This window comes from Rhinolophus ferrumequinum, chromosome 10 (assembly GCF_004115265.2).
Source record: "Rhinolophus ferrumequinum isolate MPI-CBG mRhiFer1 chromosome 10, mRhiFer1_v1.p, whole genome shotgun sequence".
Lineage (NCBI taxonomy): Eukaryota > Metazoa > Chordata > Mammalia > Chiroptera > Rhinolophidae > Rhinolophus > Rhinolophus ferrumequinum.
The window spans coordinates 106,162-118,897 of record NC_046293.1 but is presented as its reverse complement, the minus strand read 5'-3'; the positions used below and the strand labels follow the sequence as shown (position 1 = coordinate 118,897).

Below are 12,736 nucleotides of genomic sequence, written 5' to 3'. Positions count from 1 at the left end.
GACTAAGGCAGATTCTGGGACATAGGATTTTAGTTTTAAACTCTGGAAAGCCCAGGCCAACTGGAACGAGTTGGTCACCCACCTGGCTGCCCAGAGTCTCATCTAATGCCCCCCCCCAGTACCATTCAGGGAAACCCCCACCTACGCAAAACGGCGGCGACTGGCTGGCCCCAGTGGCCTGGCCTCCCCTCGGCCCCTGCAGCGCTCAGCCAGCGACATCAACCTGAAGGGTGAGGTGCAGCCGGCAGCTTCACCTGGGCCGTCGCTGCGAAGCCTCCCCCACCAGCTGCTGCTCCAGCGGCTGCAAGAGGAGAAAGACCGAGACCGGGAACGGGACGGTGACCAAGAGAATGACGTCAGTGGCCCTGCAGCAGGCTGGGGCAGCCAGAGCAAGATCAGGTAGGATGGAAGCCCTGGCCGGGTCCAGGAGGGTAGGGTGCCAGCGCACAAGCCAGGGGGAGCCAACAGGAGAGGCAGGGAGAAGCCGAGGGCTGTCGGATGGGCTGAGGCTTGGGGTGGGGGGACTCCCAGGCCCCCAAACTGACCTCCCTGAGTGGAGAAGGGAAGAAGGTGACGTCCTGTGGGCCAGGACAGGCTCCCCCACGTTGATCTCTGGTTGGAACTGGACTTGTTCTGAGGACAGTGGGCAGCTGAGGGAGCTTGTTGGGAGGAGAGGGTCGGTCAGACCCCTGGTTTAGAAAGGTTCCTGTGGTGCCAGGGAGGAGGGTGAGAGCTGGGCTGAGGCAGGGCTGGGCCACATGTGCATGGCGTTAGGGAATGGTGCCTCCTGTCTGTGAGTGCTTGAACCCTACAGGTGAACCCCAGCACTGTCCTCAAAGGGGTGTCTTGGTCTTCCTCCTGCTCCTCTAGCACTGGACACTGTGGCTCTACTTTACTCCTTACCATGAGTGCTGGGCCCTGACAACCAGGGGCCTGTGAGAGACTTTGCATCCCCAGAACGTAGGGCAGGTTCCTGACCAGAGCGCCCCAGCCTTTGTGGGCTGTGCTGTGGGCGGTGGAAGGGTGGGCACTGGCTCTGCAGACAGGTGGCCGGGTCCAGTGCAGACCTTGCCTCTGCTGACTGGCCTTGAGCAGGTCAGCTAACCACTGTACGCCTGGGGTTCTCATCAGCAACAGGGGACTAATCCCACTGAAGCCGTTTCTTCCGGAACCTGGGCAGGTGAGGGGTCGCTATTGGGACCCCGCCCTCAGCACAGGACAGCCTACCTTGAGGGCTTGAGGGGACGTTTCCTACAGGTTCTCCAGTGCCACACAGAAGATGCCTGGGACACGTAGCATGGGAGTCACACAAACAGCCTGTTTGCATGAGGACAGCTGGGCTGTGTCATCTCATTTAGCCGTGACCCTGTAGGAGGCTGTACTCTGTTAACACCGCTTCACAGATGAGGGTCCTGATGCTCAGGTGGGGTGAGGACTTGTCCAAAGTCACAGGGCGAGGAAGCAGCGTAACTGGGCCCAGGCAGACCTGACTCCCCAACTTTCTAAGCCTGAGTGTTCAGCAGGAGCTTGGAAAAGCCATTCTGTCTTCTGCCATTGCCCTTGCTCCTGCAGCCTTCACATTGCCTCTGCCTTTCCGTGTCTGTGCCCAGACTCCAAGGCTGTCTGTCCTGCCCCAAATCACCTCAATTCTCCCCAAAACTTTTCCATGTCCCTTGGATTTTTCTAAGGGTGGAGCAGTACAGTGGCTAAAAGAACAGACTTTGGGATGTTTTGGTTTTGCAGAGGGCTGCTCCTGAGATGGAGGTGTGTGGATGCCCTGCTTCCATTTGTTTTGGACATTCATTCACTTTTCAGCAAACACAAAACTAAGACCTGGTGTGTGGGGGGCTCGAGCTCACTGCTCTGTGGGGATAGCAGAATTATTTTTTTTTACAAACATTTAGTAGGTTCCTAGCATGTCGGATGTGGTGGAGGCTAACAGCAGTAGGTCCTAAAGGTCTCAGAAAGACATTGTCCGCTGGGGTACAGGGCTGACAGGTGTGCAGTGGTCCAGGTAAGGGGCCTTCCTGTGAGTGGCCAAGAGGGGCTAAGGAAGTTTGGTGCACCTGGCAGGAGAGGGCCTCTGGAGGAGAGGTCACCTTTGGTCCAAGGAGAGAGAGTGGCATTTGAGCTGCGATGGGGGCAGGTGGCCGGCTACGAGGGAGGTGCAGCCCCTAGCGCCCCCTGTTGGCAGAGCCTGGCATGTAGCCTTAGCCCCCCAGGAATGTGTTGGCAGAGTCCCCGCCGGCCATCGTGACAGCAGGGCAGAGAAAGGTGGGTGTGGAGCCCAGAGACAGTCTTGTGACTGGCGGGAGCAGGTGTTGGGGACAGCAGCATGCACAGCCCGGAGACAAGAGGAAGGCACCAAATATGTGACTGATCTGTAGTCTAATTGTCAGTCCCAGAGAGCCTAGCTATTGGCTGAGAACGTGGAGCTGGTCGGCCTAGGTACTAGGGAGCCAGTGCAGGCTTTTGAGCAGGGCAAGGGGGAAGACCGAGGCCTCGGGTCAGGGAGCGGCCTGGGTTAGCTAGTCAGCACGGAGAGGTCATGGACAGCAGGGGCAGGTGTCCAAGGAGGAGAGGACGCAGGTCCCGAAGGGAATTCAGAGGCCCAGCACATGGCAGCAGTCAGGGTGTTTGGAGGCCAAGGCCCGAGCTGGCGGGAACCTTCGCTACGCGGCTTTTCTGATGTCTGAAGCCCACCAGTCGCTGCCCAGCTCGCACCTGGCCGGCCTGACCCTCCCCCTCGCCGTCCTCCTCTCTCCCCGCCTCCCGCACCGCCCTCCCGCACCGCAGTCCCCTCACCGGTGGCCTCGCGGTGTGGGGGCCGCGGCGGAGCGCGGGGGAGGGCCGGCGCCCGCAGAGGGAGGAGCCCGGCCGCGCAGGAGGCGGGGCGCGGGGCGGCCGCGGCATGGAGCGAGCCCGGCGCGCCCGGGAGCGCAGCCCCGCGGCCCCGGAGCCCTGAGCGGGCGCGGCTCGTGCGCTGGCGGAGCGGGCCGGGCGCGGCGGCGCGGCCCATGGAGCGGCCCCGGGCCGGGCCCCCGGCGGGCGGGCGGGCGGCGGGCGGCGGGCAGGCGCTGCGGTGAGGCCGGCGGCGGGGCCGGGCCGCGCGCCATGGAGGCCCCGGCGCCGGCTTCGCGTGCCCGCTGCCCCCCGGCATCGCGTCCGTCACCTACGTGTTCGTCTACAGCCCGAGTGGGCCCGGCGGCCCCGGCGGCCCCGGCCCAGCGCCCGGCCAGGGCCCCGCGGCCCCCGCGCCCCCTGTGCCGCCGCCCCGGGGCCCGAAGCGGAAACTTTACAGCGCCGTCCCCGGCCGCAAGTTCATCGCCGTGAAGGCGCACAGCCCGCAGGGCGAGGGCGAGATCCCGCTGCACCGCGGCGAGGCCGTGAAGGGTGAGGGGGCGCGGGGCCCGGGGCGACCGCGGAGAGGCTGATGCCATTCTGTGGGTCCCTGTCAGTGGGGGCAACCCTGGGAACTCCGAGGCACTGTGGTCATTGGGGGATGCATCTGCCACTGGGGATTCCTTGTGTCACTGTGAAGGGCTCTGTGTCAGGGAGGGGTGTCTGTCTTTATGGGGTTCCTGTCAATCCTCTGTCATTATGAGTTCCCTGTGTCACCATAGTGGTTCCTCTCGTCATTGGGGTGTTTCTGTGTCATGGGGGCTGGTGTCACTGGGGTTCTGTGTGTTTGAAGGACCCTGTCCCATTACAGAGTTTCCTAGAATGAAGGGGTTCCTATGTCACTTCTGGGACTTCATTGGAAAACCTTGTGCTTTGTGGGGACCCTGTGCCAGTGTGGGTGATATCTGTGACAGTTATGTGGGTATCTGTGTATTACCAGGGCTTCTGTCACTGGGGCTTCCTCTGTTCTGGGGGGCTGCTGTGCCTCGACAGCCTCCTCTCATTATGGGGTTCTCTGTCATCACAGGGGTCCTGTCTTTGTGGGTGGGGTGCCCAAGGAAGAAATAGTTGTGAGGGTCAGCTCTCCTTGGTCCATCTTGTGGCCTAATCGCCTGGCCATAGCACAGTGACCCTGAGCTCTTGGCAGTGGCCCCTGGGGTGGGCGACCAAGCAAGGACTGGGTTGGGTTTCAGAGGTGGGAGGAGAGGGGTCACCTGTGAGAGCAGGAGCAGGACGGTGGCCCCTGCCTCTGCTTCCTGTCCCCCCTCGAGTGTGTCCATCTGTGTGTCTCTGTCCCCCACATGCCCATCCTGTGCTGTGCCCATCTGTTCATTTCTCTTCAGTGTGGATCCCCAAATCTTTCCAGGGAAAAAGCCAGGAGGATGAGGGAAAGGAAGGGGAGGGGAGGGAAAAGAATAGAAAGGGGGTGAGGGGGGTGGGCAGAACCAGAGCCTGAGGTGGTGGTGGGGTCCCCACTGCCCTGACAGCCTGTCTGGCTTCTGTCCCCCAGTGCTCAGCATTGGGGAGGGCGGTTTCTGGGAGGGAACCGTGAAGGGCCGCACAGGCTGGTTCCCGGCCGACTGCGTGGAGGAGGTGCAGATGAGACAGTATGACACGAGGCATGGTGAGTGACCCCACAATCCCTGGGCGGCTCCGTGGGGACACTGCCCTCCCTGCTCCCCTTGGGCTGCCTGGACCTAAAGACACGTGGATATTCAGAGAAAAGACTAGGGTAAACTCAAACACACATTCCAAGCGGCCGCAAACTTGCGTGCATGACACACGGCGCTCACACACCCTGTACATACTTACAGACACTTCACAGCAATGGGGACACGCGTGTATGGACGTGCATCTGTGATCACACACGTGCCTTCCAGTGGCCGTGCCCCCCACATAGTCCTCATAGAAATACCGGGTGCTTGGAGTGTGGGATTCCTGCATGGCTGGCAGACAAGTAAAGAGGTCACTATGAGAAAAGAGGCGTCTTTCCAAAGTGGACAGATTGTCCAAGTGGGCAGTGCAGGGAGGTCTGGGTCAGCCAAGAGGAAATGAGGCCAGTTGGGCCTGGAGGGGCAGGATGGTCTGAGGGCAGCAGGTGGGGATGGCCTTGGCATCCAGGAGGGACCCCTCTGGATGTAGGGATCTGAGGTGATCCTGCCAGTGGAAAGGAGTGGCCAGTCCTTTTAAGGCCACCTGCATGTCTGGGGCACACCCTTGCAATGAACACTCGGGGGTAGGAGGCACCCAAACACACGAGCGTCACTTCTGGCCCAGAATGCTGGTGGGACGAGTGAGCCCCCTCCTGAGTGGTGGTCACCAGTGGCATCTCTGGACCCAGGTTGTGCTGTCTGTCCCTGTGCACAGAGCTTGGGTCCAGGCTCACAGTGTTCCCTTAAGCTGGGTTCAGAGTTTCCTAAAGGGGGCCCACCCCTGTGTGGCCTGGACCCCTGCTGCCCTGTGTGGAGCGTGGAGGACAGGTCCTCCAGATCTGTGGAGTTGGGAGTATGCTCTCTGTTCCCCCAGGTGGGCAGTGAAGGTTCTGATTTGAGAACTGGATGTCTGTAGGGGCACTTGGACCCGAGTCTGAGGCTGGGGAGGGTGGGAGGTAGGTCTGGACTGGAATCAGAGTTTGAGAATAGCAGGTGTTTGTTAGGTGTTTGACATGGGCTGGTCCCCGCCTAGGGAGCCAGGATCACAGAGGTTGCCTCTGCCTAGGGAGGGACAGGCATGCACAGTGGTTACAGCAGACGCGCTTGTATGTGGTGGTCATGGAGGCGTGCGAACGTGAGCTCTGGGCTGCCCAAGGAGGCAGAGAGGGCTTCAAAGCAGAGGCGTCTGACCTGAGCCGGGGCGGGTTACTAGGAGCCCTCCAGCGCCCAGTACCCGGCTGGGGGCATAGCCATTTGCTGGGGTGTGACTGTTTTCTCTCTGTGTGCCCAGCTGGCCAGGCACCTGGTGTGGTTTTAAGCGCTTTACATGTCGGAATGCACTTCCCCCAGCAGGTCTGGCAGGGATTGATGCTGGTCCATTTCTAGGAGGGCAGGTCTCATGGCCCAAGGGGTAGAGTCTTGCTTGTGATGTCAGCAGTGACTGCAGGGTCTGTGCTGTGGCCGCCAGTTCATGTCCTCTGCATGAGTGAGCCTGTGTGTGCAGTGAGGGTGGCAGGGCTGAGCCAGAGCATGAGGTGGGTCTGGTGACCGTGGGTACGGGGAGGATGGTGGTAGTGAAGTTTGTGAGTGTCTGAGGACATGGTGCTGTGCTGAGTTCCAGGTTGGTGTGAAGGCCCAGGCAGGGCAGAGTGAGTAGGGGCAGGGGCCAGCAGGGGAGGGCTCAGGCATGGAGGGGGGATGCAGGGTAACCTGGGGAAGGGGGCTGTAGGCCTTGGAGCAATTGCAGGGCTCCTAGATGGGGGTGGCTCTGGGGTTGTCACCTGAGACAGTGTCAGAAGGTACCTGGTAGAAAGGAACATTTCATGGGTGGAGGCTGACTGCTGGGAAGAGGCGGGAGTCACCTCGGTCCTCAGCTGCAGGCCGGGCCTGCCACCCGCTCTGGGCAGAGTCTCTGAGCTGGGACCCAGGGCCTGACTTCTGCCAGAGGCCAGAGGGCAGCCCAGGAATGGGAAACCGGCTTCCAACAGGCCCAGATCCAAGAAAGATGTTTCTGAGACTGGAGTGGGGACAGAGGGACTTAGAGGCCAAGGAAGGGACACTGTGCCAGCACGTGTGGGCAAGGCTGATGCCCAGGGTCAGCAGAGAGCGTGCCTCCCACAGCCCGTCTGGAGCATGAGGGGTGAAGGGGCAGCTGCCAGCAGAGAGGGTTGGGCTGTGAGGGAGGACCTGGGAGGCGGAGCCGTGAACATTCTGGAGGCTGGTTTGTGGGGCCCTCGGAAGCTGCAGCTGTGGGGGCGTCCTCCCCCCCTTCCTCTTTTCCTCCCTCCCTCTCTCTCTTTCCAGTACTTGGGGGTCATGCTGTGTGTTTTTACTTCAGCTGACTTATGTGTCTGATTAATGAAACTGGAAAATGAATTTGTGTTATGTAATAAATACAATTTGTTTGGTCGACAAAATCTAAAATGGGCTGCTGAGACTGTGGAGTTGGGGGTCACTGTGCAAGCACTGTGCAGGGAACATTTCTGGAGTTGGTCCACATGGAGAATGGCATGCTGGAGCAGGAGGGTCTGCTGTCTGACCTGCGCGGTGCTGAGGCCTGGCCTGTTCTGGCCTTGGGTGGCAGGAGATGGGTGTGTTGCAGAGGGTCTCGTCACCATGGCCGTGTATGGGAAGAGGACAGAAGAGCACAGAGGGACGCTGGGAGGGTGCCCAGGTGATGGAATTACAGCCCATCAGAACCTAGGCGACCCTCCAAGGTGAATTTCCTACTCTAAGCAGAGGCTCAAAGGGGACTGTTGACTTACTGAGACTCACACAAGTTTATTGGCAGGGTCCTGAAATCCAGACCAGTACTTTCCTGGCATTGGTGTCTCCTGATATTCCAGGAGCAATTTCTTCTTTCTACCCAGCCACTGCTCCATCTACTCTTACACCCATCCCTCCTTTGATTCACCTATCATCCCACCATCCATCCATCCACCCATATGTTCTCCATCCATATACCCATCCACCCACCTATCCATCCATCTCCCCACCCACCCATGCACCCACCCACCATCCATCCATCCACCCCCCCACACATTCATCCATCTACCCACCCACCCACCATCCATGCATCCACCTATATGTTCTCCATCCATACAACCACTCATCCACTTATCTATCCATCCATCCACCATCCATCCATCAATCCACTTGTCCACCCATCTTTCCACCCATCTATCCACCCACCTATCCATCCATCCACCCACCCACCCACCCATCTATCCACCCACCTATCCATCCATCCACCCACCCACCCACCCATCTATCCACCCACCTATCCATCCATCCACCCACCCACGCACCCACCCACCATCCATCCACCTACCCACCCTCCCATGCACCCACCCACCATCCATCCATCCACCCATCCACCCACCCATCTATCCATCATCCACCCACCCACATACCCACCCATGCATTCACTCATCCATCTGCCCACCCACCCACTCATGTACCTACCCACCCATGTCCAATCAAACCACTCAGTCATCCATCTGTTCACCCATCTACTACCCTTTGGCCCCTGCTCTCTTTCCCTCCATCTGTCTATCTCATTTCATCCATCTTTCATATATCTACCCATCCACACTCAACCGAGCCAGTTGTTTCACCCATCTGTCCGTCCAGTTAGCATTTGGACTGTCTATTATGTGCTAGGTGCTGTGCTAGGTGCTAGGATCAGAGAAATAGAGTGAGTGAGATGTGGTTCCTTACCCACAAGGAGCTCACAGGTCATCAGAAATTATAGGTTCTGGTTGATCTCATTCCTCCCTCTCTGCCTCGCTCCCTCTGCTCTAGCTGGGCAAACTGCTCACTGTCCCACCAAATTACCCCAAGCCGACACCTGCGTGTTGCTTTGTCTGAGCTCCCCGCTTTCAGGAAGCCCTTCACCCACATGACCATGGCTGCCTCACTCACGGCTATGGCCTTTGCTCCAACTCTGTCTTCCTGGGGAGGCCTTCATGTGACCCCTAGCAATGTAAACTTCTCTGTACCCGGGCCTGCCTTTTTCCCAGCACCAGCATTTGACAGGTTAGGTGCGTACTTGTTTCTTGTCTCTTATTCGCTCTCTGTGCGAATAGATTGTAAACGCCACAGGGTCGGTTGGGGTTTTCTTCTGTTCTCTGCTGGATTCTCAGAGCCAAAAAGAAACAATGCCTGGTGTGTAGTTAGGAGCTCAATAAATACTTGTCAAATGAATAAATTAATCTTGAGAAATGCTAAAATGATAGCGAATGAGGGGAGGAGCTGAGGGATGAAATGTGAGGTGATAGGAGCATCTCGGGGTCTCTCGAGGTCCTGGAGAACCAGAGAAGTGAGTGTGGGCAGTAAGGGCAGTGGCTGGAGGTGTGGATTAGAACCTGCAGGCTTCTAGGTGAGGCCAGGGGTGGGACAGCAGGCACAGAGCTGGCCAGCTCTGCGGTGGCTGTGAGGGGAATTTGAGATCAGATGGGACTACTCTGGGATGCAGTGACATCAGGGAAGGGGACCCAGCCCCCATACCTGGACCCCCTGCGCACTCAGAGGCAGGGTCTGGAGCAGGAGACCCATGAGATAGACCATCAGTGGGCCGTTGTGAGGGGTTCAGTGAAGGACACAATGCCACCTCCGTGCCAGTGTTGCACGGGTATATAGTGTGACACGGGCACAGGACTGGTCACACACAGGCACATGTGTGAGCACAGAACTACACAAGTGCGGGCCACACACACACGCATGCACATGTCTTCTTTGCTCGTGGCGCTGGGCCTTTCTGGCTCTCTGTGGATGGCCCTGGCCTTGTCCAGTCTGCCCTGTGCATCGAACAGAGGTGAGCCGCAGCCCCCGCCCGTCCTGGACCCTGACCCCGAGACCAAGAACGTCCCATGTGGTCCCCTCAGCCCTCTTACCTTAGGACCTGAAGCCCAGCACCCCCATTCACGTGGCACAACCAGGCCAGGAGTGTGTTTGTGGGCAGAGGCTGGTGACCAGTATGGTAAGGGGCACTTCAGGCCACTTGGAGGACCTGACCCTCCACTAGCAACTGCACTCCCCTCAGAAACCCGGGAGGACCGGACAAAGCGACTTTTCCGCCATTACACGGTGGGCTCCTACGACAGCCTCACCTCACAAGGTACTGGTGGGCAGGGGGGCGTGCATGGGAATGTGAGATGTGGAGGGAGGCCTGGGGGAGAGAGGTCAGAGGGTGGAGGGGTGGTCCAGGTCAATCGCGGGCAGCCATGCTCCCTGGCAGGTTTCTCCTCACCCCTCCCTGCTTTCCTCCGTCAGCGATTATGTCATTGACGACAAGGTGGCTTGTCCTGCAGAAACGGGACCACGAGGGCTTTGGTTTCGTGCTCCGGGGGGCCAAAGGTAATGAAGGGTTCGGGGGCAGCGTGAGTGTGTGGGGATGGGATGTCAAATTGACAGGAAAACTGCTGAAAACTGCTCGGGCGTCTTCTCTGTCTTGTCTCTGTTCTGCCCTTCTGCTCTCCTCCCCGCCTCACCCCTGCTCTCTGCTTCTCCCCAGTCCCCTGCCTTGCCTGTGTCCATGGCATCGACCTCACCCCGTCTCCCCCCGGCCCCTGCCTCCCCCCTGCTCTCTGCCTCACACTTCTCCTGCACTTCTCCTTCTTGCCCCACCATTCCTTGCCCCTCTGCTGTATTCTTGGTCTGGAATGTCTCCCTACAAAGCAGTGATTCTTTCTCCTTATAGATTTCCAGGACACCTACTGCGTGTGCCTCACTGAGGGAGGGCCTCACTGAGTGGGGGGCCTTTGGTGGGGGGAGTGGGGAGTTTCTCCAGGATATGTCCCAGATTCCCGGGCTGTCTCTTCTTGAGCCCCCGCCTGCTGCTCCCAGCCTCAGGTCACTTTGCCCCAGTTGTCGTCTGTTCAGCATGTAAACCACTCGTGGGTGGTTGCTGCGTGGCAGCCGCCTGCACCTGGACACGGTGGTGAAGCACCTCCCTAACTGCCGCCCCCCACCCCGCAGCAGAGACCCCCATCGAGGAGTTCACGCCCACGCCGGCCTTCCCCGCGCTCCAGTATCTCGAGTCTGTGGACGTGGAGGGTGTGGCCTGGAGGGCCGGGTTGCGCACGGGAGACTTCCTCATCGAGGTGAGGCTCCTCCTCACCTGTGCGGCCAGGCGGGGTGCTCTCTGTGCCTGAGGACACACCTGGACTTCCTCTCCCCACCCACCTGTCTGTCTGTCCCAGGTGAACGGGGTGAACGTGGTGAAGGTTGGCCACAAGCAGGTGGTGGCGCTGATCCGCCAGGGTGGGAACCGTCTTGTCATGAAGGTTGTGTCGGTGACAAGGAAGCCGGAAGAAGATGGGGGCTCGGCCAGAGGTGAGGGGTTCAGGCTTCAGACCTCTGTGCCCTCTGGCTCCTGACCTTAGACCTTTGACCCCAGGCCAGTGTTCCTCTGCCCACCCCTGACCCCAGACCCCAGACAGCTGACAATCAGATGCCTGAACATAGGCGAACGCCCTGTTGGCCTGGTGCCTTTCCAAACCCCTGATGTTGGACTGCTGACCCTGGCCCCCAGCCTCTGAACCCCTGACCCCAGGTTGGCCCTCCTCAGATCCCCGCCCCCTCCTTTCCTGGTGTCCCCCCTAGCCCCTGGTGTGGCAGAGCCCTCCTTCCCTGCACTGCCAGCAGCTGCCTGGAGGCCGGGGTTGCCATAGCAACTGTGAGGTTGACGCTGCCTTCCGCTTATTGTCGGAGGGAAGGGGGAGGCGGCACCTGAGGGAACAGGAAGAGCGTCTTCTCCCCGCGATGTCTCGGCTCTGCCTGGGCTCAGGAGGCTTTGCCGGCCCCGCCCGCCAGGCCGGGGCTTGCTGACCACACCCTGGTCCCCTGAGGGGCAGTGGACCTCCAGGGCCTGGGGGGAGCCCTGGAACAGCAAGAGCCCAGCCTGCCGGGAGACCCCTCCCAGCCCCCACCCCATGGCTCTGGTGCCCCTTGCTCAGCCTCTGGAGCCTACAGGGTGGGCACTCAGGCTGGAGCTGGCCAGCACCAGGACCCCTACTGGGGCTCTTGACCACCTGCTACGGCCTCGACTGGCCGGCCTGGCCCTCCGACCCCTGAGCTCCCAGCGCATGAAGAAGTTTGCATCACAGTCGCAGCCCTGAACAAGATCCTGGCGCAGTGCGACTCGTCCTCGCGGGAGTACGAGGAGATCCAGGCGGTGGAGCGCAAGTGGCACCTGCAGCTGGCCGCACCGCGCTGCCCCCTGCTGGACAGGAGGTCCAAGGCCTCCCTCTTCTTTGCAGCCCCGCAGCCCCCCAAGAGGGCCCCCAGCACCACGCTGACCCTGCGCTCCAAGTCCATGACGGCCGAGCTCGAGGAACTGGGTGAGCTGCGGGGGCGGGCGGCGGGCACACAGCCGGGGTGGGAGGCCAGGCGCAGTGAGCTGGCGCCAAAGCCAGGCCGAGTCGGGAGGAAGGACGGACAGACAGACGGTATGATAGGTCACAGGTAAATGGGTGGGTGCTGAAGTGGTGGGAGGAGGGTTGGGTGTCTGTGGGGTGAGGAGGCAGACGACATGTGGGTGGCGTGAGGGTCAAGGGGCTGGAGATGGACTGTGGGACAACCAGGACTGATGGACAGGGCCTGGCCCACCCGTGTCTGCATGCGTGTGCACGTGCTGCCCGTGGCTCTCCAGTCTGACTTCACGCCTTCATTTCATCCAAGTAAGAAAAGAGCAGAGGAGGGCCCTGGGCTCTGCACGGCACTGGCTGTGTCATTTGGCATTTGCTTTACCCTCTCAGCACCTGCTTGCTCATGGTCAAGCAGGTGGTCACAGTGGGCCGCTGACCCCTTAGGGCCCTGTGAGTGTCACTGGCACAGGGATGGGACAGGCCCTCGTGAGCTGCAGCAGGCACACGAGTGTGTCAGGCTTTGACAGGCACGTGTGGGCGCAGCCGCAGCGACTCACAGTAGCCTGATCGGGCGTGTCTCCATACATGTGACTGTTAATAGCCTGAGCATAGGTATGTGCAGATATACATGACATGACCTGACATACATGACCCTGAGCATGTCCCGATACACGTGACTGTTCACGTGCTCTGTCCTTCTATACTTCAAACCCAATCCTAGTCCCAGAATTTGCTCTGCTTCAGCCATAGAAGGAAGGCTGATACCAGTCCTGGGCTGATTGACACTAGTCCTGGCCACAGGAAGGCCCTGAT

At 60.0% G+C, this 12,736-nt stretch overlaps 1 protein-coding gene across 1 annotated transcript in view; it reads left to right on the top strand.

The window, feature by feature from the left end:
* The window catches only part of SHANK3 (SH3 and multiple ankyrin repeat domains 3), a 46,528-nt gene that overhangs the window by 10,738 nt on the left and 23,054 nt on the right, over positions 1–12,736 (top strand). Inside the window, 9 exon segments of the mRNA XM_033117551.1 lie at positions 120–399; positions 3,191–3,393; positions 4,412–4,525; positions 9,598–9,670; positions 9,825–9,855; positions 9,857–9,911; positions 10,533–10,657; positions 10,757–10,889; positions 11,816–11,896. Coding sequence (XP_032973442.1) covers positions 120–399; positions 3,191–3,393; positions 4,412–4,525; positions 9,598–9,670; positions 9,825–9,855; positions 9,857–9,911; positions 10,533–10,657; positions 10,757–10,889; positions 11,816–11,896 — 1,095 coding nt within the window.